This window comes from Pseudopipra pipra, chromosome 4 (assembly GCF_036250125.1).
Source record: "Pseudopipra pipra isolate bDixPip1 chromosome 4, bDixPip1.hap1, whole genome shotgun sequence".
NCBI classification, from domain to species: domain Eukaryota; kingdom Metazoa; phylum Chordata; class Aves; order Passeriformes; family Pipridae; genus Pseudopipra; species Pseudopipra pipra.
The window spans coordinates 30079742-30106345 of NC_087552.1; the positions used below are offsets into that span (position 1 = coordinate 30079742).

The 26604-nt window shown below is 44.0% G+C and overlaps 1 protein-coding gene and 1 long non-coding RNA gene across 3 annotated transcripts in view; both read left to right on the top strand.

The window, feature by feature from the left end:
• EPHA5 (EPH receptor A5) overlaps positions 1–26604 on the top strand; it is a 237421-nt gene that overhangs the window by 204039 nt on the left and 6778 nt on the right. The window contains exon 18 of one of the 2 annotated variants that reach the window (XM_064652172.1): positions 17033–17356. The exons of the other annotated variant lie outside the window; for it this stretch is intronic. Coding sequence (XP_064508242.1) covers positions 17033–17129 — 97 coding nt within the window. The 3' untranslated portion in view covers positions 17130–17356. Of the gene's footprint in view, positions 1–17032; positions 17357–26604 lie in introns of those variants that run through there. 2 annotated transcript variants of the gene reach the window in all.
• On the top strand, positions 690–11801 carry LOC135413058 (uncharacterized). The gene is made up of 2 exons (XR_010430082.1): positions 690–10973; positions 11259–11801. It is a non-coding gene; the product is annotated as an uncharacterized LOC135413058 (long non-coding RNA).

Genomic DNA, 26604 nt, shown 5'->3' on the forward strand with positions numbered 1-26604 from the left:
GAAAGTGTGACTCCTTGGACTACTGTGAACTTGAAATTAGTTGTTAAAGCATATGTAAAATACGTCAGTAGCACTCTTAAAATTAACACTTAGTTTCCAATCCTTTATCATCATTCCTTAGGGCAGGTAGGGCAGGAGCTGGTGCATCCAGTGCTGCCAGAGCCACAGCATCTGTCTCAGCTCCTTGCATCAATGTTTTAACTTATAGGAGACTGTAGCATTGCTGTATTTATTCCTCCCCCCTTCTCCCTCCTTGGATGCTCTCTGTGCATTTTGTTTGTGTACATGTTTGGGTTTTTTTGTAGTGTAAGATACAAAATTTTCTATTTTTTCATAAAAATAAAACCCTTTCACTAACAGCAACATCCAGTTGTGGATCACACGCATTCGTACCCCCTTGGCTTTCCATGAAGCATCAGGAAATAAAGGAAAGGAAATAAATTCTCTTTATTTTTTCTCTCCCAAACACAGACTTGGTGCCAATCTTGTAGTCCCTGGGAGAAAGAGGGGCCTTTGGGATGAGGGAGATGTGTAGACCCACACAAACACATCCTACCTTGTTACAGGCTGTTCTCTCTTTCCTCTGTTTTTTCGGGGAAAAATATACTTTTTTGTCTGGTTTGTGGGGCGAAGGGCCTGCTGAAACAACCAAGCCCCAGAACAGCCCCTGGCCACACATCCCTCAAAAATACCAAATTTTTGTGATTTTTTTTTTTTTTTTTTTTGATTACTCACAGGGTCTGATTTTCTCTGAATTTTTTTGGGGAGGGACCCCAGCAGACCCATGGCCAGCTGGAACACCCCCTACCACATCCCCTGCCCCATGGATTTGGGGGCAACCACATGCTGCAAAGTGGCATAGGCCAGCCTTAAAGAGAGGTGAGAAAACCCATAGGTGGGAAAGACCGAGGGGCAAGGGAGAAAAAGATTGGCCTTGGAAAGGTATAACAGAGGCAGTGGTGGGCAGCTACCATCTTCTTGTCCGCTGCTAGAGGATAAAGGGAAGACCTGCAGATGAGGATATACTGTTTCTCCTGACATAATGGGAAACCGCGGCAGATGATGGGTGGTGGTACACTCATAACGTGGCCAGGAGCAGCGTGGTAGGCTGGGACAGCAGAGGAATGCTGCCTTATATATTAAAGGGAGGACAAGGTCAATTGGGTTAGCAAACTGAGGTTGTCAGCAACTTGGATAAAATCTCTCTGGATTGACACACCAGTCCCCATTCAGTGTTTTCTTATTCAGCCTGAGGTTGTCTGCTGCTGGACCACTATGGTGACAGATGCTGGAAGGAATCGGAGGGGCTCTGAGGACAGGGGAAAAAACAGGTTTAACTTGCCCCATGTAGGCAGCATCCTTGATAGCGTCATGGAGGCAGACAGCCTGCTAAGGGGAAAATACAGAAATGGGGAAACTTCTTTAAAGAAGCTGAAACAGCTTTGCAGGTGACGGAGAGGCATTTGACAGGTGAGGTTGAGTTTGTGGGGAAAACAGGAAGATTTGCCACCTCTAGAAGCTTCCATGTGAAAAAATGAAAGGAGGCAAGTGAAATCTTGAGGAACAAGTGTGTTTTACAAGGTTTCCCTGATTTCAGCTACCATATAAATAGGGATGGTGCCCTCATGAAGACACATCCATGACAGCAGCTACCTCTGGCTCATGGTCCTCGGCCAGCAGGAGGAAGAAGGGGATTAGGATGCAAATGAACAACACTTGCTATTACTACCAATAAAGATGAGAGCTGGCTGCAAATTCCTTCCACAACAATGCTCCATTTTAAGTGAGCACTAAGGAATTAGGCAATTTCCTTGGGGCTTTGTGCTTCAGTTGGTTTGGGACCAGCTCTTACACAAATCTCAACTCAAAGTTTGCCTATTATTTTCCACTACTAGGCTCAGTGTGAGAAGAGGCACTTATAATCTGTGGGCACCAGCTAATAAATTTACCTGCACAGAAAGGTAAGGTGCTTTACCTGCACAAAGGGTCCTTAAGCAGGTGCCTGACTTATTTTTTGCGTGGTTCTTCTGCACAGCCTCTGTCTGGTCTCTACAATAAATGCACAGCTGCCCAACTCCTGAGAATGCTTAACAAGCTGTGAACAAGGTAATATTATTCTCTGCGTCATTCTTGTTTTCAGTAAAGCTGAAATGAACTGAAAAGTGAGATGACCCCAGTGCTGCAACATTGCAGGGCTGCAAAACAACAACTCTTTCTTATTTTTCCTATCCAGTAACCTAAAAATGGGGCTCAGTGGGCTCTGAATCTCCCCATCCTCTGCCAGCCTGGATGGGGTTCAAGCCTTCTGGCTAGTGCCAGAATCCCCAGAGGATGCTGTGGCCTCAGGGCAGGAGCAGTGGGGAGGCTGCTCCCCATCACCCCATGAAGCCGAGCTGCCATGCAGAAAGCAATGCAAGATTTATGAAGCCATGAGGAGAAAGAGCAAGGGACTCTTCATGTATTTTTCATGGGCTGAACTGCATAAATAGCATGCAATGCATAAACTGTGACTGGATACTTCCACAAAAAAAAAAAAAAAAAAGGACCAGCAAGCAGAAGAAGAGATGAAAGAATGAGATAGATTTATTCAAGTCAACGAAGCCTGTTGAAAGTCACCCTCAAGTGCATTAAGAAGCAGCCAAAACAACACAAGCTGATCCTGGGGTGATTCATCTTTGTTGACATGAGGAGAGAGACAGACCTCGAGGACTGGAGAAGGGCACACGTTGTACCTGCTTGGTAAAATGGATGGGTGGGAGGAGAGAAACCACCTTATCTGCAATGCCTGGGATGTGGTGTGGGACTTAGGGAGATGTAGGACAAACTATTGCACCAGCAGACAGGTTAGTGTGGGAAGTGGATGACACTGAGGCACACAGAAACAGCTCAGAATGAGGTAAGACCAGAAAAAGAGGGCTACACTGGGAAACTCAGTGCAGGGATGAGTGCTGCAAAGGCACCGTTCCCTGTGGCAGTTCTCTCAGCAGGTACACGTGTGCTTCCAAGTGTGCAATTTTAATAATGCGTCTGCTGCCAGAGCTCACACCTTGATACATGAAGACAAAGCAATCCCACGCTGAGATCAGGTAGGAAATCGGAGCTGGCATCAGGTAGGAAATGGGAGCCAGAGCAGCATGGCCAGCAAAAGGTTTTGCTCATTTTGCATCCCTGAGAGCAGAGCGGGGTGTGCTTATAGTTATTGCATGGCATGGGGTCTCCAGGGAAAAAAACCTTGGAGAAACAGGAATTAATTTTTGATGCTCACTGAAGGTACCCATTGTCTCTATAATATGACTTCCAGTTGGAGCATTTGGTGCAATTCCTTTGGGACCCACTGGACATTGGTGGCTGCAGGCCCCTGCAATACAGTGACCTTTGATACCCCGTTAACGTAGGGCTCATTATTTTCCTCCCAGTAAGTCCTGTGAGCCAGCTGTGGAGGAGAACAAGGTGCCCATGCAAGTGATTTTCTTACCCCATCATTTCCTCACCTCTAGCCGGGGTCAGCTCAGCTGTTCATAGCATCAGCTATAATAATATTGAGCAAATTGAGTGTAATAAAAGAAGATGCTTTCTTACACTGACGTGATGCTTTGATAATCTATTAGCAGCTCTAACCAGGTTTTTTTGACTGCAAAACTCTCAGAGCTCCTCCATAAATGGCCAGTGGATGCATTTGTGCTGGTGAAGATTACTTATTTCTCTCACAGCTTATTTTTTTAACTACAAAACCAAAAGAAAAATCTGCCAAGCTGAAAAAAAAAAGCAGCAAAACTGTGAGATAGGCTGCCTGCCGTTTTCTTGGTTTGCTCCCAATGAAGGCCATATTTATTACAAGAAAATTGAAATCCTATTGATTTCTCTTCTGAGGCACTGTGTTTCAAGCTTGACATTTAAACATGAAACTCCAGGCTCTAAAGTTTAATCATTTACTCCTGTAGAAATAGAGTGTGTGGAGCCACTGAGAAAAAGGCCATGCAAGGTAAAAATATTTCGTTGGGGAAAAAAAAAGAAGATAGGGAAATTACATATTCATTTAAAAACAGAGGATAGGGAACAGCCTCTCACATCCAGTGGGCGAAATGTTGCCAAAATGGCATCCTGTGGTCCCTTTCCATGAGACACGTAGGAGCTCAGGACTTGCTTAGGGTTTGCTAATGTCTTTCAAATGGGATAAGATTCATGGTACCAATATTGTAGGAGGAGGGGTAAGGAGGCATATACACAGGGATGGATATGGATGGATAGATGTGAATTGATGAATATATATAGAGAGAGATGCATGGATATTTATGCACACACATGCAGAAGCGCTGGATAATAAACTCAGTTTTAATTAAGACAAGAATTAGGGCATGACTGATAAATGGTGAATGGCAGCAAATAGCCCAGGAGTGACGCTGGATTTGGCTGAAAAGGGGTGTTTTAGGCCCAGCAGGGAGGATAGATGGAGATCGCCAAGGTTTGGTACTGAGAAGGATTTGGCCTTCATTAATGTTCCTGTCCTAGCGTGAATTAATGACTTGGGGGGAGGGGAGGAATGCAGAAGAGATGGATGTTCTCACTAGTGTTAAAATCCCACCAAGTTCCATCCCACTGGGCAGTCCCCAGCCATCAAAGCAGGGAAGGGAGGATTGAATGGGCTGGATAAAGTGGCTAGGGACATGCATTTGGCAAGTGATCAGGAGAAATAAGGAGGAGGGGAGCCACAGGCATGGCTTTCATCCTGGCTTGGTCATGGCTTTTGGGCTTGAAAGTCACTTGCAGACCTAAAGGTTGATCCACGGTGCCCAGCTGGGAAAGGAATATGTTTATTTGGCTTGGAAACAATGGCTCTTTGAACGTGTTTAGTGTTTTGCACTGGAAAAACAGGTTTTCACAGCCAGGGTTTGTGAGCAACTGCATGTGCACCAAGCCGTTCACAGGGACTGACTCACTCAGCACCTGCTAAAACCTGGTTTGGGTGACTTTAGGTCCTGAACATGCCCATGTGGATCCTTACCTTGGCCCAGCAAGGGGAAAGGGAAGTGTGAGTGGCACCTTTTGAAACCCAGAATTTGGAGAACAGGGCTGTAGAGCCAAAATCACAAGTCTTTTTGTAGCAGCAACTACACATATTCCAGCAGAAATCAATAAAATAAAATTAATAAATAAAATAATTGTACGTCTTCTCTGTGAGGAAAGGTTGTTGGCTCTGGCACAGGCAAAGTTAGGATGTCCCTCAGGAGGGCAGTGCTAGGGGTGCAGCGTCCCAAATCAGCACGAATAGTTGCTGGGCACAGAAATCAGTGCTGTGAGAATTCATCCCTCTCCCATTCCTAAGAGCTGTGCTTCATTGCACTGCCCTCCCAGTCTATGCAGCAGCCAGAGAGACACCGAATCCTTGGCCCCTGAGGTTTGCATCCCAGGCAGGGCTCCAGCCAGGAGCAAAGCTCTCACGCATAATCCATCCCTCCCTAGCACCTTGAAATTGTGATTGCTTCATCAGGGAAGGCAATTAGCATTCAAGTGCTGGTGTTAGCATAATCAGAAAGACAAAAGGCTGACAGCAATAGCTGCAAAGCCAGGGCCCTGGTCAGAAATGTAATGGAGAAATAAATTATGGCGAGAGAGCACGTTCAGATCCAGACTTTCGCTGCAGAGGGCATGGGGGCAGAAAAGAGCCCTGTCTCCTGCTAGTTTGTCATCCACACTCCAGCGATCCTCATGTCCGATAAACAGCCGATAAGCAGCCCAGCTTCTTCAGCAAAGGAAGCATTCCTGTAATGAGTGGCTGAGATCACCAGGTACCACCCAGGGATACTGTGAGTCCTCTTGGCACTGCATCCTAGTTCTTTAAAGCCAGACCTTTCCGTTCAAAAAATCAGCTTATTGCAACGTGCCATTGTGAGTGTTGCCATTGTGGTTTGGGATAGAGGGGATTTAAGGGCCCCAGGGCTTTGCAAGCTGCTGGTTGGGAATGTGCACACCCCAGTACTGCTGAAAAGGGGGGAAAAAAACCCCACCAAACATAAAACCTGATCACTGGAAGCAGATTTGGGTGTAAAAATAAGACTAGAAAAAAACAGTTAATTGTCCTGGTGACCCCTCCATCCCTGTAAATTTGGAAAGCCGAAGTACAGCTGAATTTTGGGAAGGGAAGGACCAGGTTGTGGCCCCTTTCCATGCAACCATGGTGCTGCAGCAGGAGACCGTGTAACATGGGCAAAAACTGCCAGGAAGCTGAGCACCAAGCTGAAATGTCTCCATCAGCCATGGTGTTGTATGGGCATCTTGTCCCCAAAGATGGCAGGGCAGAGTTTTGATGGTGTAAGCTCTTTTTTCAATATTATTCACCTACTCAAGAAGTGGAGGCATCTTATTGTCTAAAAGAAAGATAAAGAGAAAGGTCGTTGTGCTCCAGGTTATTTTTCACACTGCAGAACCATCCCACTGATAAAGTGGTGAGTTTGTAGAGGCTGATAAATCAGGAGTCAAATGAAAAATGCAGTGTTTTTTTTGTTTCCCCAGCCCTGTGATTTGATTTGATCGGAATTTTCATTTGAAGCTGACCCTTAAGCAAACCCTTTTATTTTTCCCAGAAGGTTTACCATAAGGCACTGCAAATTTCCCAGTTTTGAGATGTGACAGCATGGAGGGAGGCTATAAAAATGCATAAGAGAATATTTTTTTTAATTATAAAACCTATGTATAATAAAAATAGAATAATATAAAATATCTTAGATATATTACATATATGATAGCCTTTATCAAACCAAAGTTAATGCTCTAAAAATATGATCTTGTGCTTCCCCAAACAAGAGAAAGCAAAAGAATCTCTCCAGATGGGTCACACTGAGGACTTGTATTTGTATGTGCAGAAAGGGAACCGAACTTGTGCTAATAAGCAGGTACTCAATACGCCTTGATGAGTGAATGTATTCAGTCTATAGAGAGCAAAGCGTTTGCTGCATCGAGAATGGGAGATGATTCCCCTCCTGCGAATTTGCCTAAGTACAGAATAAACATCTATTTTCTTTCTGCTTTCCCCCTTTTTCTAAAGCCCAGCTGTCTGATAATGCATATAATGATGGTCCCTCCAGAGACCGAGCCTGAATTCCCATTCATATGCAAAAATCATGAGTGAGAAACTTTAGATTTGGCCCAAATAATATTATGCACTTCTCCCAATGAAGGAAGTTCCAGCTTGCCATATTTTTTCTGCTCAGCGCATGCCAGATGTCTTTAAAAAAAAGGGGGGGATGGTTATTCCTCTATATGGAGCTAGCAACAAGGGAAAGATGCTTCTGGCACATCCCTAATGCAATGCCTCCACACAGGAGCATGGAGCAAGGGAAAGCTGGAGGCGGACAGGGGAATCATCTTGCTCGTATGGCTGCACTGAACACCAAACCTCTCATAAGTGTGTCAAGCTGACCCTGTGGAAGGCAACGACCATATCACAAAGGGATGCATTTAGGGAGCCCTTCAGATATTCTTAAAGATATATGCCTTTTCCTTGTGGCCATAGCCCAAGTGGTGTGTGCAAAGGAAATGAGCTGATGCCATGTGGTCCAGCCTTAGAGAATATAATCTGCCCATCATGGAATATTAAGGTATCTTTAAAAAGTGCAGCAGCAGCTCCCCTCCCCTGGCATCGCAGGGCAAGCAGTGCCCTGCATGTGCTGGCCAGGTGATAGCTGATCTTCCTCTGACACGTTAAAGACAGCAGGAGAGATGGCAGAAAACAAGGTCTGAATATGATGGCAAAGGGGCTGAGTCAACTGGGTCAATCAGGTATTTCTGCAAAGCCAGCTCCCGAGTACTCTTTTTCAGGTGGACTGCTCAGTGCTCACACACCAGTCAGCACTAGGTCTCTGAAGCCCTGCCTCAAGTTGCTCTCCAAGAGCCTGTGAAATGTTCACACTATGGAGAGCAGAGGCTTAGGAAGCTCCTTTTAGGCTTCACCAAACCATTTTGCTTTTAATGGAGGCATCTGGCATGGTAAGAGGGACCTCACTGAGCAGAAAGATGAGGCTGATGCTTTGCAGTGAAGTTTTGCTGGAGTCAAAGAATTAGAGCAGGTGCTGGGGCTCATCCCTGGGTGGTGGGGATGGGGAATGATCTCATTTTGGGGGAAAACAGCTATAAACAGCTGCATTGTTACTAGAAAAAAAAACCCTCAAGTTGTTTCTCTTTTGGGAGGCTCAAGTATCACTGCAGGGTTATTCTAGGGGGCTATGTGGGTCACATATGACAGGCATGTAATTTTTCAAGCTGATTATTTGGCTTGGGACCATGTGCTTTGGAGAAAGGAAGGGATTCAGGAGGAAGGCAGTCAAATTCATCCATTTTTCTCTTTTCCCAAGAAAAAGAAATGGTCAGAAGAGTATTTCTTAACCACTATCTCAAGATGAATCTGGGCTTCGCAGTGGTGAGGCAGTGGCCGTCTGTTAAGAGAGTTTATGTCAGGGGTTTATGCTGAGCCTCACAGCTGGTGCAGGTGCATTTCCAGCCATAAGAAGTAGTAACAATCCCGGTGGAAACATTCAGATGCTGTAAGAGCAGACAGAAATCTATTATCCATGTGAATGCAATGTCAATATTTACAGAGAGAGGTCAAAGAACAGAGCTCTGCTCAGGAAATGTCAGCTCTGGAGAAGGAGGAGGCACTAGCAGCATTTGCATTTGGGCTGGAGCAATCCCTGCAAGGCTGAGTTATACTTAGGAGGTTTTGTGACTTCAAGCCCTATTCAACTCATCTTCTTGTACCATTGTATTGTCTATTGCAGCAGTTCTGGGCACATCTGCATGGCCTGGGAGCAATGCTGGATGCTTCCTCCTCCTTGGGGGATACTAACGTGGATGTGGGTGGTCATCCAGCCATGGTGGCTGCAGGCAGCTTTCCTTATCTGCCATTAGTAGGAGCTTTTACAGAGAGGCAAAGACAAGAGGAACAGAAAAATGGTATGAAGCAAAGCCTTAAGGTAGAGCTAGGTCCATACCCGCTGCTGAAAACCCCCCAGCAGGAAGCCGACACGAGAACATTCCTTGTGTAGAGGCTTCATGGCAGCAGAGGGGCAGGAGCCAGAAACCCAAGAGTTTCTTAGAAGACTGCCTTTTGCTTTTGCACAGTGTCACAAAACACAAGCCCCGTGTAGCCAGGCAGGAGCCATGTTTTACTCAGACCAGTTGAGGAGGTCTAAGCTATAAAAACATTGCTTAATTTCCCTGCCAGGTATCAAGGCAAGAAATTACCAAATTCTCATTTTTTCTTTAATGTGGAGGCAGCATTATGGATTTAGATAAAGAATCTCAGAATATTTTTCTGCAAGCTTTTTGCTTGGGGTGAAAAGTGTTCAAAATGTGTTTAATCCCCATTGCTCAGTGTATTTAGCAATTATTATTGGTAGTCCAGGAGTTCCCAGGCCCTCTTGAATGAAGACCAAAGAGGATTTGTGTGAGCATGGATGGTTCCTGCCTGGGAGAGGCAGGGATCAGAAGCATAGGCAAGAGCACAGCCTCAAAAACGGCTTTTTGCCGGCATACCCAGTTGCTGCCCACGTATGTTGCCCATGGGAATGACAGGATCCCCAAGTGATGCTTCCGGGTGAAAGAGAGCAGGGGAACATCACTGTCCCACACAGCAGGTATGTGGCTTCTGGGAGGATTGGGTATTTCCCCATAAAAGCATTTTTTCACAGGGAAGGAGGCTTGAGACATCCCAGAAAATATGGAAAACTCCCATGCATTTGGCAAGTGGAAGAAATGCCTCCTGCAAAAAGGTTGAATTCCTTCCTCCCTCCTTGGACTGACTTCTTACCTGTAACTATTTATGTTCAATTAAAACATCAGGGACTGGTGGCCTATGAGGATGTGGGTTGTGCCAGGCTGAGATCTTTCACTGGTTTTAATATGTACATGGCCAAACAGATGGGTAACCACTCAGTGAGACAGAGAAAGCAATGTAAATGAGCAACAGAAACCCCTTTCTGCTTGCCTATGCACTGGTTGCTTTGCCCACATTGGACTGGGCCCAAAGGCAGGAGATTTAGGGAGCTGAAGAGGTTGAAAGTGGGAACTCCCCTGCCACAGAACTGAGTTCAGAGGATGAGGCAGCCCTGTGAGGTGCAAAGACATGCAGACATGTCTCTGTCACATATGCCTGGAGTGGCAAAGGAGACCTCTGTGTTGTGGAGAAAGTAATTTTGGACTTTCCATCTCCCTTCTGATTAAACATTATTGTATTTGGGCAAGATATTTCGAAGCTGTTTCTCTGCTGGCCATTTCTCTCGTAACAGTTTAATTAATGAAACAAAATTTTTGGCAGGTTTATGCCACTTGATATTTAAAGCGAGGTGATACGAATTTATTCTGCATGGGATCTCATGATTTGCTCTGTCTGCAGTGTCAGACAGTTGTAATTGAGTTAATATTAACGCTGATTAGGAAAAATAACACTATGTCCCTACCACCTGAGCACCAGGAAGGATATCACCTTGGGCACGCATGTGCGTGTGCCACTGGGGTTTCCTGCGGCCAACACAGTATCCAGCGTCATATCTGTGAAAATTAAGCTCCACCAGCAGTGCTCCTCGTTCCTAGACAGTCTGCAGGCGCCTGGCCTGTCTCCCAGCTTGCCCCACCCCCCTGGCAAAAGCAAAGTTTCTTTAGGTACCGTAATTCCCACTCCCATCTGGGATTCCCTGTCCCGCCCCGCGGTGTCCTCCTGCCGCCGGCCGTGCCGCCGTGCCCGTCTGTAGCGCCAGGGGGCGATGGTGCCGCCGTGCCGCTCCCGGGAAACCGGGACAAACCGACCCTCCCTGGGTCGGTGCCGAAACTGCTAGGAAAGTCCTCGGGACCCCTCGGGGGGTCTCCTCCCAGGGCCAGACCCCCGGCTCCCGGCGGGGCGCTCCTGCCAGGACCCGCGGGTGGCCTGCGGCAGCCGCCGCTCTGGCTCCGCCCGCCGGGATTCTCGGGACTGCTGATCGTCGGTCAGTGCTGTCGCTGCTGCCACTGCGTGGGTTGGTTGGGTGGGTTTTCAGCCACCTCCTAGCTCTCTCCCACTCTCTTGGGGAGGAATGGGAGGGTTCTGGTGTCTCATCCCTCCCCTGCTGGTTGTGGATGCACAGCACCGGGGAGCTGCGGCCAGAAGCGCTGTGAAGTGGGAGGAAGAGCTGCCCGTGCTTGGGAAGCAGCAGGGTTTGGAGGGGCTGCGGCTCTTTAGACAGTACTGTGCCACAGGGAGCTCTGATTGTCCCACATCTCTCCCTGTGCAGGGACAGACAGACAGACGGAAGAGCCACTCGTGCCTGAAAGACCTCCCGTGGGGTGTGGAGCCCTGCGCTGTGCGTGGCTGGGGACTGCGCTGCCTTCCCTCAGCCAGAGACACCGCAGGGACTGCAGCTCCAGCTCGGTTGCAGCTTCGGGTCAGTGGTTTCAGCCCGCGTTTGTTTCAGGTCCAGCTCATGGACAGCTCCAGTTCGTGGATGGCTCCAGCTCATTTCGGCTTCGGTTCAATTTTGCCTTCAGCTCATTCAGGGGCTCCCATGTTTCTTCTCTGGTTTGTTTCAGGTCCAGCTCATAGACTGCTCCGGTTAATTTTGGCTCAGTTTGTCCACAGCTCCTCTTCAGCTCTCGTTCATTTCAGCACCAGGTCGAGTTCAATTCTGTGTGTTCAAATGATCTTGGCTTTTGATAAGGTCGTAAATCGCTGTCAAAATTTGTATATGAATACAAACTGTCATAATTGTGTATGGACTAATGAGTTAATTACTATTCCAGCTGTTATACACACCTTGAAAAAACAGCTGAGATGCAAAGATGGTGTGAAAAATGCTTTTACCCCCAGACACTCTCTCAGGCATTGACGTCAGCCTGGTGCACACTGCCTCCCAAACTCTGGGAAACCAACACACCCAGAACCCCACCTCCTGAGTAGATCTATTTACCAAAGATCAATAGTCTAAAACACTTTAGTAGTAAAGGAAAACAAGAAGTAAAATAATATTTCCAGATAGGAGAAAGCTGATTAAAATATTTTCTAACTTCTCACAACAAGTTTGTATATAGCTGACATTTCTTCTATGATACAACACAGATTCTGTTCAGGCTGAAATTGTGGGGATGGGAGGAGTAAGCACTATGTGTTTCTGAGCCTGTATCTCACCTACTCTATTAATGCCCCTAGGGAACCTGCTTGAGCAGTGCCTGGAGACAAGCAAATCCTGCTGGTGAGTCTGCCTCTGCCCTCAGGGTCTGTGCCAGCTTGGGAGGGGCAGGATTGCCCCAGGGTTTGTAAATGGCTCAAAAAACCCAGGTTGCTGTAGAAAACCAGTTTTCTTATTTAATCCATGTGATTTGAGCTAAAAGGGAGGTGTTCTGAACATGGTTGGATGCTGTTCAGGCCGTTCCCAAATTTGCAGCTGACCCAGGCATCACTTCCCCTGGCTCAAGGCAACAGTTGGAGCAAGGCAGGGCCAGCAACACACACTGTCCCCATCTGAGCCCCTGGAAAGGCAACAGCATTGACTCTGGGTTCCCTGACAGGAAATACCTAAACATGAAAAGACCTGCCACAGCCTCCCTAACTATGACACAAGCAGGGAAAAAAAACACACTAGTCACAGCATCAAGCCTGCCAGAGTCCAAGAAGTGTTTGGATGATACTGTCAGGCACATGGTGTGTCTCTTGTGGGTCCCTTCCAACTCAGCAGATTCTGTGATTCTGTGATTCTGAGAGTGTTGGTTTTGCTGTATAAATTGCTTTATTCTGAGTCACTCCAGTAAAATAAATGGAGGAGATCAGAGAAAGAGAGCAGCTTCTCAATGTACAGACATGGCTGGAACTTGCTCTTTGGGTTTACTGTAGAAATGAACTCTGCAAAAGAAAGATGGAGTTGAGCAAAGGGGGAATAGTAGCAGGGAAGGGGATCTTTATTAAGTTATTTTGTTCTCACTTGGATAGCCTTGCTAATATTAATGAAAGACAATTGTAACTTGACGGTTACTTTGTATGACTAAGAGCAGTGTTTTATACAATACAACCTGAAACATTAAAGCAAGTCATTAGCAAACAGTTTATCCAAGAATAAGGAAAAAAAAAAGAAAAAGAGAAATTAAATGGGAACATGAAATATGTCCTCTACCAAGTCCTGAAACAGGTCTTTCAGGCCACAGTGCAGATATTTCACATATGTCAAGAGCAGGCTGACATTTCCTTAAGTCAAAAGAAAAAATAAATGGCTATCATGGGAATCGAGCTGCAACACTCGCCTCTTCATCACTCTGATGTGCAGCAGGAGGCTGAGGCTTATTTATGGGAAGCTTGAAGTGAAATTGCTAACCTGTGTGTACCTTATTGACACTTTGCTTCTCCCGCAGGAGTGACAACGCCAAATTTCCCCACATCCACTGCTATGCGCATTACTGAACTGAAAGTTAAGAGAGGCCTAAACCAGACCTCCTCCTATAGCCTGCTATTAAGCTGATAAATAATATTAATAGCAATCCTCGGAAAAAAATCTTATAGGAAGTCCTCTGCCTTTTTATCAGACCTAGATTAATACACAGATCCAACAATTCATCATTGATGGTGAGCATCTTGACATAGAGAATGACATTTTTGCTCTGTTTCAGCAGACCTTTCATATTCACTAATCTTGGGCTATTAGCATCCAAATTAATGTCCAAACCTGCAACCCCAGCTGAAACAGGATAGAAATAAAACCAGTTACAGCTGAATTTAGACATACTCATTTCTCCCAGCCTAGAAGGTGTTTTAGCAGGGATGGTGGTTTATGCTGCAGTGCTTGCCCCAGCTTCCCTCTGGGAAGTGTAAGGGATGTTCAAAGTCCTGCTGCTCAGTCACAAACAGGACAGTATCTGATATACCTGCAGATGCTAGACTGAAGGTGAGGATTCATAAAGTATACCATTTAAGGAATCCATTAATGTGGGGCAAAATGCACTCCTTGTGCTGGTGTTTTGGCTGACAACAGACGAACAATGTGGATTTCTTTATACTACCCTCCAAATCAGTAATGCTCCTGTTTTTTTCATTTAGTTGTCCTACCAACAACTTGAACTTTTACAACATGTTTAATTTCTCTTCTTTATTTTAACAGCAGAGACAGATCTGAACTCGTGTTTTTCCCATGGCCTTGTTGAATTGATCTGCTTGTGCCAGCAGAGCATTTCTCACATCTGCAGAACTTGCTAACCAGCCATAGTGTGCCTTAAGGTGTACCTCTCTCTGTACTTTGCTCTTCCTGGGCTTTGCTTCCAGCAAAAAGTCTTTAAATAGCTCAGAGTTGTACTGCACATTATAAGAGGAATAAATATTCTCCATCTCTGACAGGAGAGGCAGTAGCCATCATGTGAAGGAGGCGACTCTCCCAGACCTGCTGAGGAAAGATGCCCACTTGGTTGTCATGAAGTGGCACTTTCCTGCAGTGTCCATCATGCCTTCTCTCTCTGATGTACACCAATATGCACAATTGGTTAGAAAGCAGGGAGGTGAACCTGCATTTTTTTCAGTGCTTTTTGATTTTCCAGTGCTTCAGGATTTGTCTCTGGGGCTGACATATGAGGCTGCCTCCAATGGGAAGCTGCTACTGACCAGAACCAATAGGAATACAGCCTGGTTCCCAGGGAATCCATTTGCCAGTAAAGTGCACCAGAAAAGTGAGGTGACTTTCAATAGGCCAAGCCAAATATTCCATAGCACAAGGCACTGATTTATCTGTAGAGGAGGCATCACCAAAGCCAAGCAGCCTCTGATTTCTAGAGAGATGCTGGTTATAACCTAGTGGCTGCCTTACCTGAAAATCACCTGAGGCAGCTGCAGAGCCATCCTAGGGATGCAAGAGCACTTGCCCACCAAGAGGAGATGCATTGGTTTTCTTCTCTTCTACATCTTCTAAAAAACTTCCAAGATTTGTGTGAAAATATCAGATATTACCTTGAATTACTGTGAGCACAGAGGTGCTCCATCCATGTAAGTCCAAACCAAAGTGTACATTTTAAAGTCACAGAATCACAGAATATGCTGAGTTGGAAGGGGCAAACAAGGATCATCGAGTCCAGCTCCTGGCCCTGCACATGTACCTGCAGGGTACATGTACCTGAAAATATCATCACACCATGTACCTGAAAATATCATCCAAATGCCTCTTTAACTCTTTCAGGCTTGGTTCTGTGACCACTTCTCTGGGGAGCCTGTTCCAGCACCCAACCACCCTCTGGGTGAAGAAGCTTTTCCTAATATCCAACTTAACTTCCCCTGACACAACTTCAGGCCATTTCCTCCAGTCCTGTCACTGGTCACCACAGAGATCAGTGTCTGCCCCTCCTCTTCCTCTCACAAGGAAGTTGTAGACTGCAATGAGGTCTCCCCTCAGTCTCCTCTTCTCCAGGCTGAACAGTCCAAGTGACCTCAGCCGCTCCTCATATGGCTTCCCATCAAGGCCCTTCACCACCCTCCTTGTCCTCCTTTGGACAGTCACTAAGAGCTTAATATCTTTCTTATATTGTGGCACCCAAAGCTGCACACAATATTCAAGGCAAGGCCACATCAGTGCAGAGCAGAGCAGGACAATCACCTCCCTTGAGCGGCTGTCCTCTTAACATGCCTCTTCCTGAGGAAGAAAAAGATGTAAACCAAGAAAGAAGTGCAATTCTTCCATTCTTAAGGTAGCATACCAAATGTAACCTGGGTTGCACAACACCTGTACATGTTTTGCAAATTAGTATTGCAAATTAGTTTAATTCTAGGAACAGAAGGATTGCAGTATTTTCTCTAGCTTTATATTTCCACTTGCTTCTGATCATTCCTAAGCAAAAGTGGTGTGGCTATATCTGTAGATACTACATGAAGTGACATGATTAAAAGGAAAAATATATATAATAAGATAGGTGCTTAATTGTAGAGTATACCTTAATGAAATAATTATTATTCATAAATTTAATCAACCTGTGAAGTAATTTGCCTCCAAGGCACCTAATTAAAATAATGGCAATGAAAAAGACTCCCTGGTGCATATGCCCAGCACCTCTGACAATCTGGCCACCTCAGCTAAGGACAACAGCATCAAGCTGTGAAATGAGAGGGCTTTTAGTGCAATCATTTGGTTTAGGTACTCAGCACTTGAAGCTGGCTCTGCTGTGGTTTTTTTAAGAGAAGGAAAATATCCTTCCCAGAGAGCTGAGGGCTTCTGTCCTGTTGTTAGATGGGCTCGATAACAGCTTTGGAAAGATAGAGAGACAGCAGCAGTGAGGTCTGCTTGAAGTGGAGCAGGATCACAGTGAAGGGAACCAAGAACCAGCTGTTCCTTTGAGCTTGGGCATCATTTCTTACTCTTATTTCTCATATTGTGCTGAGCATAGAAAAGGTTTACACCCCAACAGGACTTTAGTGGACCTCAGTCATCTCCAGGAAGCTTTTCTTGCTGAGAGTTTCTAAACTCTTTGTCATTTGTATGTCTCCCCAGCCTGGGATATCCCAAGAGAGACGACTAGTTTATGTTTATCAGGCTTGCTTAAGACAACAGAGTGTCCCAAGGACTGATCTAGGAGAAGCAGCCTTTACATGCACTGCTGCCATAGAAGAGGCTTGTAGTGAAAATACTGTTGGGAGCCACATTTGTTTAGCTCAGAAAAGAACTGTGCTATAAGTGATCTTTTCACATTACCTGCAACATCTCTTATCTACTGACCTTCCAAAACATAAACTTTGCAGGCAGAAGTTTACTCCCCACCATAATTTTCTTGACTGCCTTTTTTCATTTTCAGACTCAGAAAATTTTTGGCCTTATCTAGCACTAATCTTGTCTTCTACAAGAAGATATCATCAATAACAGATAAGGATGACTAACAATTTTTTTTTTCCTTTCAAGTGTAAGGCAGGTGATTCTCCACTGCAAAATCCTGTAAAGCAGGACTACATACCAGATCTGAGGTTTCCAAAGGAGTGAAAGGAAAATTAGGCTGGCACAGGAGTCTGCTTTCTCTTAGCCTCTAGGAAAAAGTTCACCCATACCTCTGTATTTCACAGGCACAAGCAGATGGAAGAGCTGCAGCTGAGTCACTGCTTCTCTAAAAAGGCTAAGAAACAAGGTATTGGATCTCCAGCTGCACAAAGTCACCTCTGAGGGTAAACCTGACCTGGTAAGACCTGACCATGCTCTGGTGCTGAAGGATTTGGCCTGACATCAAGAATGCAACTCCTCAAAACTCTGGGCTTAATTCTCACCCAAGCCTAGACACCTCATGCTCTCAAGCTTCTTTGATGTAGATACTACACACTGCTTGATTTACAAATAAACCAGAAATGCCTATAAATCTTCATCCACCTTATTTTCCAAACAAGGCTCTGGTGTGGTTTTCCCCCATTAACCTGTTGTATGGTATCATAGAAGGATCACACAGAGCCTTCAGTCCTTTCCAGACTAAGGAAGAGCTTTTCTTGGAGTCTGAAGAGGTGTTTCTCTTTCTTCTTTGGTTTGGGGATCTGTATAATACTGGGAGATTGCATGACTCACACGTGCAGCAATTTTTAACACATATTCTGAGAGATTTAGGAGAGAGGTTCATCTGAGAAAGTCTTGCAGTGAGTGCTTAGCTTTCTCAGTGGTGTTGTTGCAACAAAAGACTCTCATCTGAAAAGTTAAATGCCCACAAATCAGCAAGATAAATACTGCAGCCCTTCCAGTCCTCATTGGCAGGATACTTAAAAAGCCAGACAACTGTTTCAAGAGCTTTCTTGGTATGAGTGCACTCATGGAACACTCTGCCAAAGTCCAACAGGCAAAAACCTACATTTAATCATCTTAGGATGGTGACTAGCTGGGCTGCTCCAAGATGAAATTAAAAAGTTACACTTTGAACATCAGACTGTCAAAAAGCCAATAACTTCAAATACTGCTGCTGGTAGAAATCTGAAAGAAATGGGTCTGCCCCAGAGCACTTTGCTGGCTGGAGAGCAGCTGGGCAGACAGCACAGCACACCACACCTGCTGACTGTGGTGTGGGAGCATGGGAAAGGTAGTGAAGAAAATCAACCAAATTACAGTAGTGCTCTGATATTATATTTATATGTTTTCATAGTACTTTCTATGGTTCGGAAAATGAGTCTGCTGCAATAGCTGAGAAATTTTCCCTTTCTGAAATTCAATACTTAGAATTCTGTTCTTGATTTCCCCACTGTATTTAATATGGGAAAATACAATACTATGACAGATCTCCTAATCAATATTTCCTTTTGTACCAGTGAATTGCCAGACAGGTAAAATCAAGAACAGGTGGTTAGACTGCAGGCTGAAAGTATGATCCTCTAAAATGTCCATGTCCACCTGTCTTGACTTACATCTTGATGCATGAAGAAACTGACAAGATCCATCACGCTGCTTTTCTCCATCTCTCTAGTGTTCATCTGCTGGCCATGGCTTCTGATTTACAATGGTCTGAAGTCAAGATCATTTTGATGAAGTTTTGGTCACCTGCAAGCAAAAAAGCAGAAGAAAAATGTGCTTTCTTGTGAAATATTTATCTGCGGTTTGAAACTCAGGATTAAGGTGTATCCTACAGAATCCCAACAAATTGCTGGACAAACCAACTCATCTGTGGGTCCTGGAGCTGGACTCCTTTTCCTGTCTTGTATAAACCCTACTGGGTCTCATTCCTTCTGTGTGTCTATCTCCAAACAAACAATAAATAAAGATCTTGCACACCCTCAAGTCTCCCTGACTCTCCTTAAAGCAGTCTCTATTGTTTGACTCAGTGAAACACTACAGCATCCAAGTCCCAAAGTAGCTCAGTTGCTGCTCTAAAACACACTGGTGGAGAGACTGTGACCTCTGAAAATATGACTGAAAGAAAGAGATAAAAAGCACTGGATATCAGATTTATGCAAGAACACCAGAGTTATTGTCCAGTAAAAGCTGATAGGAATTCGATTATATTTTACTATTATGCCTTTATATTGTCACTTTGCTTTAGCTATTTGCCTATTAAGCAACATCCTAAAGCAGATGACTTCTTGCCTTCTCCCATTCATCTCCACTGTATCCCAGCAGCAAGACACATGGGCTAGTGGTGAGGATCCAGTACCATTTGCCCTCTTTCCCTAAGCATCACCTACATCCCCCACTTGTCATTTACTTCAGTGCAATGCTTTCTGTCCAAGGCTGTTCCAGGCCAAATGGAGAGTGAAGGGAATTTATGCTCTTGACATGGAGCCTCATATTTTGATGCATTTTTTTTCAATTTACCATTAATGCATTGGAAATTGCTGTCTCTGAGCATCCATTTGTTTTCTCTGTGAGCAGAGCAGAGAAGTAGCCTTTCATATCATGTTCATATAGGGCAAAAACCAGGAAAGCTTAAAGTCATTCTGCTTTTCTCCTTTCCAAGTGTATGCCAGGTTTGTGCTGAATAACTAAGATGATTTTCCATTCACAAAAAACCCAAAGGGATTTCCAAAGCCTCATCATGAACCTGAACGCTCAGATCATCCTTGGTTTATTTTCAAATCCAAGAGTCTGTGTTTGACTCTTTTGCTTGCTTTGAAAATATCAGCCCAAGGAACAAAATAAGGGTGAGGGGCTCCAAATTTAGAAGAGAAAAATAATTGACTCCAGAAAGGATCCCAGGATGAAAATGTTGTTATTTGCATCCTAGGAGATATTTTTAAATGAGAAGCTGACAAGAGAGTAAAATCTTGAAGATGCACCTTCCTTTAAACATTTAAGTATATCTTCATAAAACTTTGTATATTTGCCTATTATGGTTTTGCACCATTGCATATCTGCTGATTTTATGACACTTTGTTCATCCTGACACTACAGTCACCTACATATTTCATAAGTATCTTCTAACTATGGAGACAGAGTAGTGAAGCAGAAACCCTGTAGAATAACTGCAGGATAAAACTGCTTTGCATATACCCCAATGTTATGCTTAATGAGGAAAAACACAAGATCCCTGAAGACTTGAAATCTAATTCTTCCTATTTCACAGAAAGTTTCACTTTCTCTGTGGCACTGATAAATCACTCCCCCATTTCCTTCTCTGCACCCCAAACCTCCACATCATCTCTTGAGACAGGGCAGTTTTAAGGGATTCCCTGACACTCTCCATTGGCAGTGCCAATTGATAGTCGCAATGAATGCCAGCGCAGTGCTTCTGCTCTACCGACTTCAAGGATGTTTATGGGATATGTTTAAGGATGATCTACCAACCTACCCAGCTGATGTGTAGTAGTGGTTTTCTTCTCCTTATTAAAGAGTAACAGGTTTCTAAGTGGATCTTTATATACTTCTCAGTCCCTCAGCTGCTTTTTAGATGCAGTAGAATCACGTGATTTGAGCTTACACACCTCAACATGAGGTGGATCCATGATCAGAGACACACAAAAATGGGGATTTCATTTGGCTCAGAATGACTTTCAGGTCCTAGCAAGAATCAGAAGTTGTCTAGTTCTTCTCAACAGTACCTTGGTCCTGCACAAAGAAGGAAAGTTTATTTAATTTTGCCTCTGAGGGAGTATCAGGTTAGAGGAAACTAACCATGCTAGAGGAAACTAACCATGCCAGCTAGCTTTTTAAAAACCCTTTCTGTTAAGTTTCATAAAACAAAAATTCTTTGTTTTTAAGACAATTAGGTACTGGTTTCCTCACACGAGAACCCCAGCAAGTACTAAGAAATGGTCACAATGGATCTGTTTGGCCTCTGGTAACCAAATCCTAGTCTAGCATGGGAAACTTACAAGGTTCCACCTCCAGGGACAACAAAATGTCTGATGTCGGAGATGAGCATCTGGGGAAACAACCTGCATTCAGAGGCCTGGGGAGGCTGTTGCTTAGACAGTGGATGTCCATACATAATATTTTGCCAACAGGCATTGGCTCAAAGCATGGTATTGAGATAATGAGACTCAATGAGAGAAAGAGAGCACACAAGCTAGCAAGCAGAAGCCCAATGGGGCCATGTGAACATTGTTCATAGAGCTTCATATCAGTTTGGAGCAAGTGACAGTGTAACTTGCAGCCAGAGAGCTTGGAAAGACAGCTTCAACCAATATTATAGGGCCAAATTTTCAAGAACACCTCCACTCCAAAGCCTGACACCAGGTTTGGCAGAAAGCAAGTTCCTGCAGCTCTAACTGTGGCATATTTGGCTGGACTTGCAATGAAAGTACTGTGAGAAAAACAACACCAAATCCTCCCTATTTTGGACCACATTTTCAAGACTCCATTGCATTTAGCCATGGTTCCTAAAATGGCACCTACTGTCTGCTGAGGATCTTTGCTGATCTGCCTGTTAATGTCCATAAGAGAAAGCTAATCTTCTAGAAATCTCATGTCAGCTCTGAGTGCATTTCTGGAAAAACTGCACTTATGTGCACACTAATCAAAAAAATCAACCTGACTTTAGTTATCTTCCAAAGGCAGGGATCAAAATAAACTGCTCAATTATGTTCCCCCACAAATTAGTAATTCTTCCATAAAATAGCCTGGACTCTTATGAATGGGAAAAATATAAATGGAATTGCTTACTAGGCTGCTGATGGTCACCTTATTTTATTGTTTCACCAATTAGCCAAGCCTGAGAGCCTTTGAAGTATCAACTGTGATAAGCTGTTTGACACTGCTGCCAGTGTCATTCCCAAGATGTCATTCATCATTCCCAATGAAAAGTGACAGTCCTGAGATTAAACTATTATTTCCTTATAAAAATGAGAAGCCACGTTTACTCATAATTAATATGAAGGCTTTGACAGGCCAGACATTCGTAGCAAAATTTCAAATTATCAGCACCAAAAAAAAAGGAAAGACTTATTAATGGCAAATTAATATTTATGAGGTGGGCGAGTAGTTAAATTTTACTTCCTTCAGTGGGAAATTGTTCCATAAAAGAATAGTTGTCCCCTTTCAAGGGAAAATTATTGAGAGCAAGACTTGTGAATACACACATGCATTCTTTTTGCATTTGTTACGTTTGTTCAAATGCAGCAGGAAATCGCACATTGTCAGAAGAGTGCTTTGGAACCTGCTGTCCACAAGTTTATTTCCCACTACATTGATTAAACTCAGCACAAAGAAATCTCAGGCCAGAAATCAAGAGTCTGAGCAAGTCTGAGAGCCTGATTCAGTTTTCCACAGCAGAAAGGAGCTGGTGAGAGCAATCACAAGAGGAAGAGCTAGTCTGGGAGCTAGGATCAGTTCCCAGTCTCTTACCGGCTGCCAGTATGGAAGTGATGCATCCTGCAGCTTTGCACAGCAAAGGCAATGCCTGTAGAAAGCAAGGCACTTCCCATCCTGTGGTAGTGCAGTTACCCATTCTGGGAGAACAGTTCGTGGCACACAAACAGTTCACAGCACACAAAGTATAATGCCAAGAGAGTCTGGGGCTGTGTACCACAGAAAATTTGTGCAGTTCTCATTTACAAGCATGCAAGAATATAGCCCCCATTAGGGTTTCAGACCCAAAGGTGTTTCATCAGCAGCTTCCTTTCATCATGGTCTCATTATTACTGTGAGACATTTAATTTTATTCTTTTTTACTAAAAGCATACTATGCATGTATTGTTCCATGCAAAGAAAATGCCCTGTGCTCAATGAGGCAGGCCAACACTGGGATAGCTACTGATTTAACATCTCCTACAAGGTCCTGGAAGGGCACAGGTTGTCTGGCTATGGGACTGAAAGTGCGGCTTATTGTGTTTTTTTAGTCACTCCACAATCTGTTCCTTCACCACAGTACAGCAGAGAAATTCCCCATTCCCAGCAACCTTAGAGCCAGCGAGGCCTGAAGGGCAGATTCCCAAACATGTGCACAACCACAGTAAGCTCAGTGTGCATACAGCAGTCTGCTAGGATGGCATTGCACCCAATGCAGGCAGATTTTGGTCTTGCAGCTCCAAGCCAGGATAGGCTCCTTCCAAGCACTTGGGTGCTGGTAACCTACACTGTCCCTAGGCTCAATGAGCCACACTCCTGTTCCTACTCTGGGAACCAAGCCTCAGGCTATAATATCATCTGTCTGTTGACCATCTGAAAAAATTGCAGGAGTTCTGCCACAGGCCAGATACAGATTAGAGTTAGATGCTTTCTTCCAGATAGAGTATTTCTGGCCCTATGGGAGGTCTTACACTACTGCACGAAAGGAATCACTAGTGACTGTAGTCCCTGGTAAAGCAGAGGCATGAGAATCACCAGTGGCATACATATGAACTCAGGTTTTCTGAGTCTCAGGCCTGCACTTGATCTATTAAGCCAAGCAGGGACAACCTGAATACATTGGAGAAAGTTTCTCTCCCCTTTAAACCCAGTTACTGTTTGAGAACAGAGACAGAATGAACACAGTAATCATTCTGCCGTGCGCTATCAGCTGTTATTGCCATCAAGGTTTTTGCTAACCACTCTAATTCCTGAAATAGCTACAAGAAAATGGGGTCAGTAAAGTGCCAATTGTTCATTTAAATTGCAGGAATGGAATCCAGACTAACAATATTTGCAGAAACAAGCTTCAAAGGAACACAGGTGGCATTAATTAATTCCCAGTTTCCGCCTTTTGCGCAAACTGACCTGGATGAAGAAAAAGTGACTGAAACATGAAAGAACACAAAATTGTTTCTTCAAAAGCACCTTTGATGAGGTAGACTGAACCAGGAGAATGGAGCAATTCTGATCATTCAGTCCACATATGAGAAGCTGACTTTTTGCTTCATTAGTCTGAATCAAATCCAGCATGGATAATACTGAAGGAGTGTTTACTGGAGGAAGGCTCTTCCAAGGATGAAATAGGAATTAGAAACTAAAAGCAAACAAGAGGCCTTTGTTGAGATGACACAACTGTACACCGGAAGATTTACCAAGCTATGTGGCAATACTGTTCTTTTTTATTTGTTCATTCATGCAACTAGAGGCATGATATTTAATTCATCACTTAAAATGCTTTTACCTCACACAAGTGATTTTCAGATAGTGGCAGCTAATTCATTCCGTGCTGGATAGCTTCATCACTGAGATTCACCTCAAGTTACATAATTTTTTATCTTATTTTCTGGAAAGGGCATTAAATTGTGCAGTTAAAAGAAAAGTAGAATCTCAAGGACTGGCCAGTCTGAGGGCTGCAGCAGTCATCTGGAAATCTGTGCTCACTGAGAGCCAACAGGAGATATCCTGAAGGTAACAGTACACACGCAGTGAATCTCCTTAAGCTTTTTGGAGCAGGTGAGATAACTCACTACATGTGGAAAGGCTTGGACAACTCAGTGCAAATATTTTGAGACAGCAGTATAAGTTCTTCTATGCTTAAAAAGAATGATCAAGGCCTCTAACTCTCACACAACCCACAGAATATTCATAGTAGTAGTAAGTGAGTTACAGAAGTCAAAGAGCCATATAATTTTGATTTTATCATAACTGCACCTCTTGAAAATGCTAGAATTGAAAAAGCAGTGCTCAGTAAGCAAGTGCCAAAAAGGCATGAGCTACTGAACATTCATTTCATTTAGAAGCCCTGTGCTGTGGCTCCCTGTTTAGATTGATTTAATATAGAAGTCACACCAGTAACTGTGCCAGCATCAAAACACCTATGGGCTGAAACTCTGCAAACAGCCATTCCATCATGACAGAGTTTCTTCTCTCTGGAAACTCTGGCTGCAACATTTCTGACAATGGACCATAGTTCACCAAGGTCCTTTGCTAGAGCCTGTTTTCTCAGTGCATTTTCAAGGCTTAAAAGAAAAGTGAATCCTTTAACTGATTCTCCACCTCGACAGTAGTTTGGTTATCTTGAACTAGCTGTATTTTATCAGGCATATGGTACAGTAAAAACTGATATTAAAGAGATGATGGTGATGTTTAGGTCAGCATTTAATCTTGGAAACATTTTCTGTCAATTAGGGACGTTAGCACATACTTCAGGAAAGATTCTCAGTTGGAATATGTAATAAAGTAGCATAAGTATAACTGATTATTGCAACTGAGGCCATGGATTTCAGCAAGAGTAAGCTGATTTGGTCTGGCAGAGGGTTGTTTTATGTTATAAAAATCTGCTAACAGTTTTGTGTGCTCTAAGATCCACTAGGGTACCTGGTACTTCTTGGTCCCATTGTAATTCAGGTCAGCATTCCCATCACCTTCAGTACAGCATATATTCTGAAAAGGGCACTGCCGTGGTCAGTCTGGTTAAACCTAACATTTTAGGGTCTGCCTCCCCTCCCTCAGTGGAATACCATCTTTTAATAGCATCCTTTCCATCAGGTCTCATAGGAATGTGGGTACTATGCAACTCTAATGCATTTGGAAATCTCGCCCTTAGATAGTGAGACTTCTTGACCTCTAGGGAGAAGTTTTTAAGCCACCCAAATGTTAAAAGAGTTACATCTCCATCCCAAAACATGATCCCCCTTAAAGGTTATTTTTAAACAATTGATCCTTCAAAAGCTGTCTGGTTTTACTGGTATTAACAATCTACTCAGGAGACATGGATCCTTCTCCTCATTGCAGCTCTTTGTTCTAGTGTTTAAATTGTATTTACATTAGTGACACCTCCTACTTATTGAACTTAGGAGTTCTCACTCATCACTGCTTACAAACATTGTTGCAGTCAGGCACTAAGAGAAATGTAAAGTTTCATTCAAATTACATACTACCTTTTTCTCCAAAATACCAAAATCACTGCTAAAAGAGATTTCTGAGCACTCTCAACACTTTTCAAACTGCCACCTTTAACTGAGGTAGAAAGAGAATAATTTTTATGTTTCGTAATAAATACTATCCTCAAGATTACTCCAGTAAAAGCAAAGCTTCTTAAAGCAAGATCTGAGTGACCTCACAAGGAAAGGCAAGCTGGGAGCTGAGGATGGCAACATGAGCAGGGCAGTGAACTGACCGACTGGACACAGCCCTTCCATGTCTGAGCTGGGTGGCCCAGGCAGAACGGTGGCCGTGACAGGTTCTACCAGCAGTCCAGCAACTATAAGGGACAGTAACAGGTCAGGTCTGCTTTCAACCCAGGAAACCTAAGCAACAATCTGGGAACAAAACTGAAACACCTACATTTTGCTCAAGCCAAGACTGCAGTTCTGAGCTTGAGATTAAAAGGAGCTCCTGGCCAAAGAGAAGGCAGTGAGGATGGAGGACCCTGGCAAGGTCTCTTAGGGTAATTAGAGCTCATTGGTACACTCTGGGCTCTGACAAAATATAAAAGAACACAGATTTTAATTACAGCATGACCAATCACACAGTATGAACAACGGATTCAAATACGTCTCAGCAATTATTTCCTGTAGGCTGAAATATGGCTGCAGAAAATGCCTGCTTAATAATTTAGAAAGATGGAAAAAACCAGTTCTTGTTTGCAAACAGAAGAGTACTATATTTTAAAGGGGTTAAATTAATCTAATAAATTATTAATTACAATTAGCTCATCCATTAGTGTCATGCATCTAAATGCACCAGCCGGCATCAGGGCTCTTTGTATCGGTCCCAAAAGGGACATTGCAAAGTCCAAACACAGTCTTATAGGGACTAGAAGAGAGGACCTCCTCCAACTGAATGTCCCACCACCAGTCTGCCAAGGTCAAACTACTCTTCTTCTTACCTGGCCCAGTAAAAC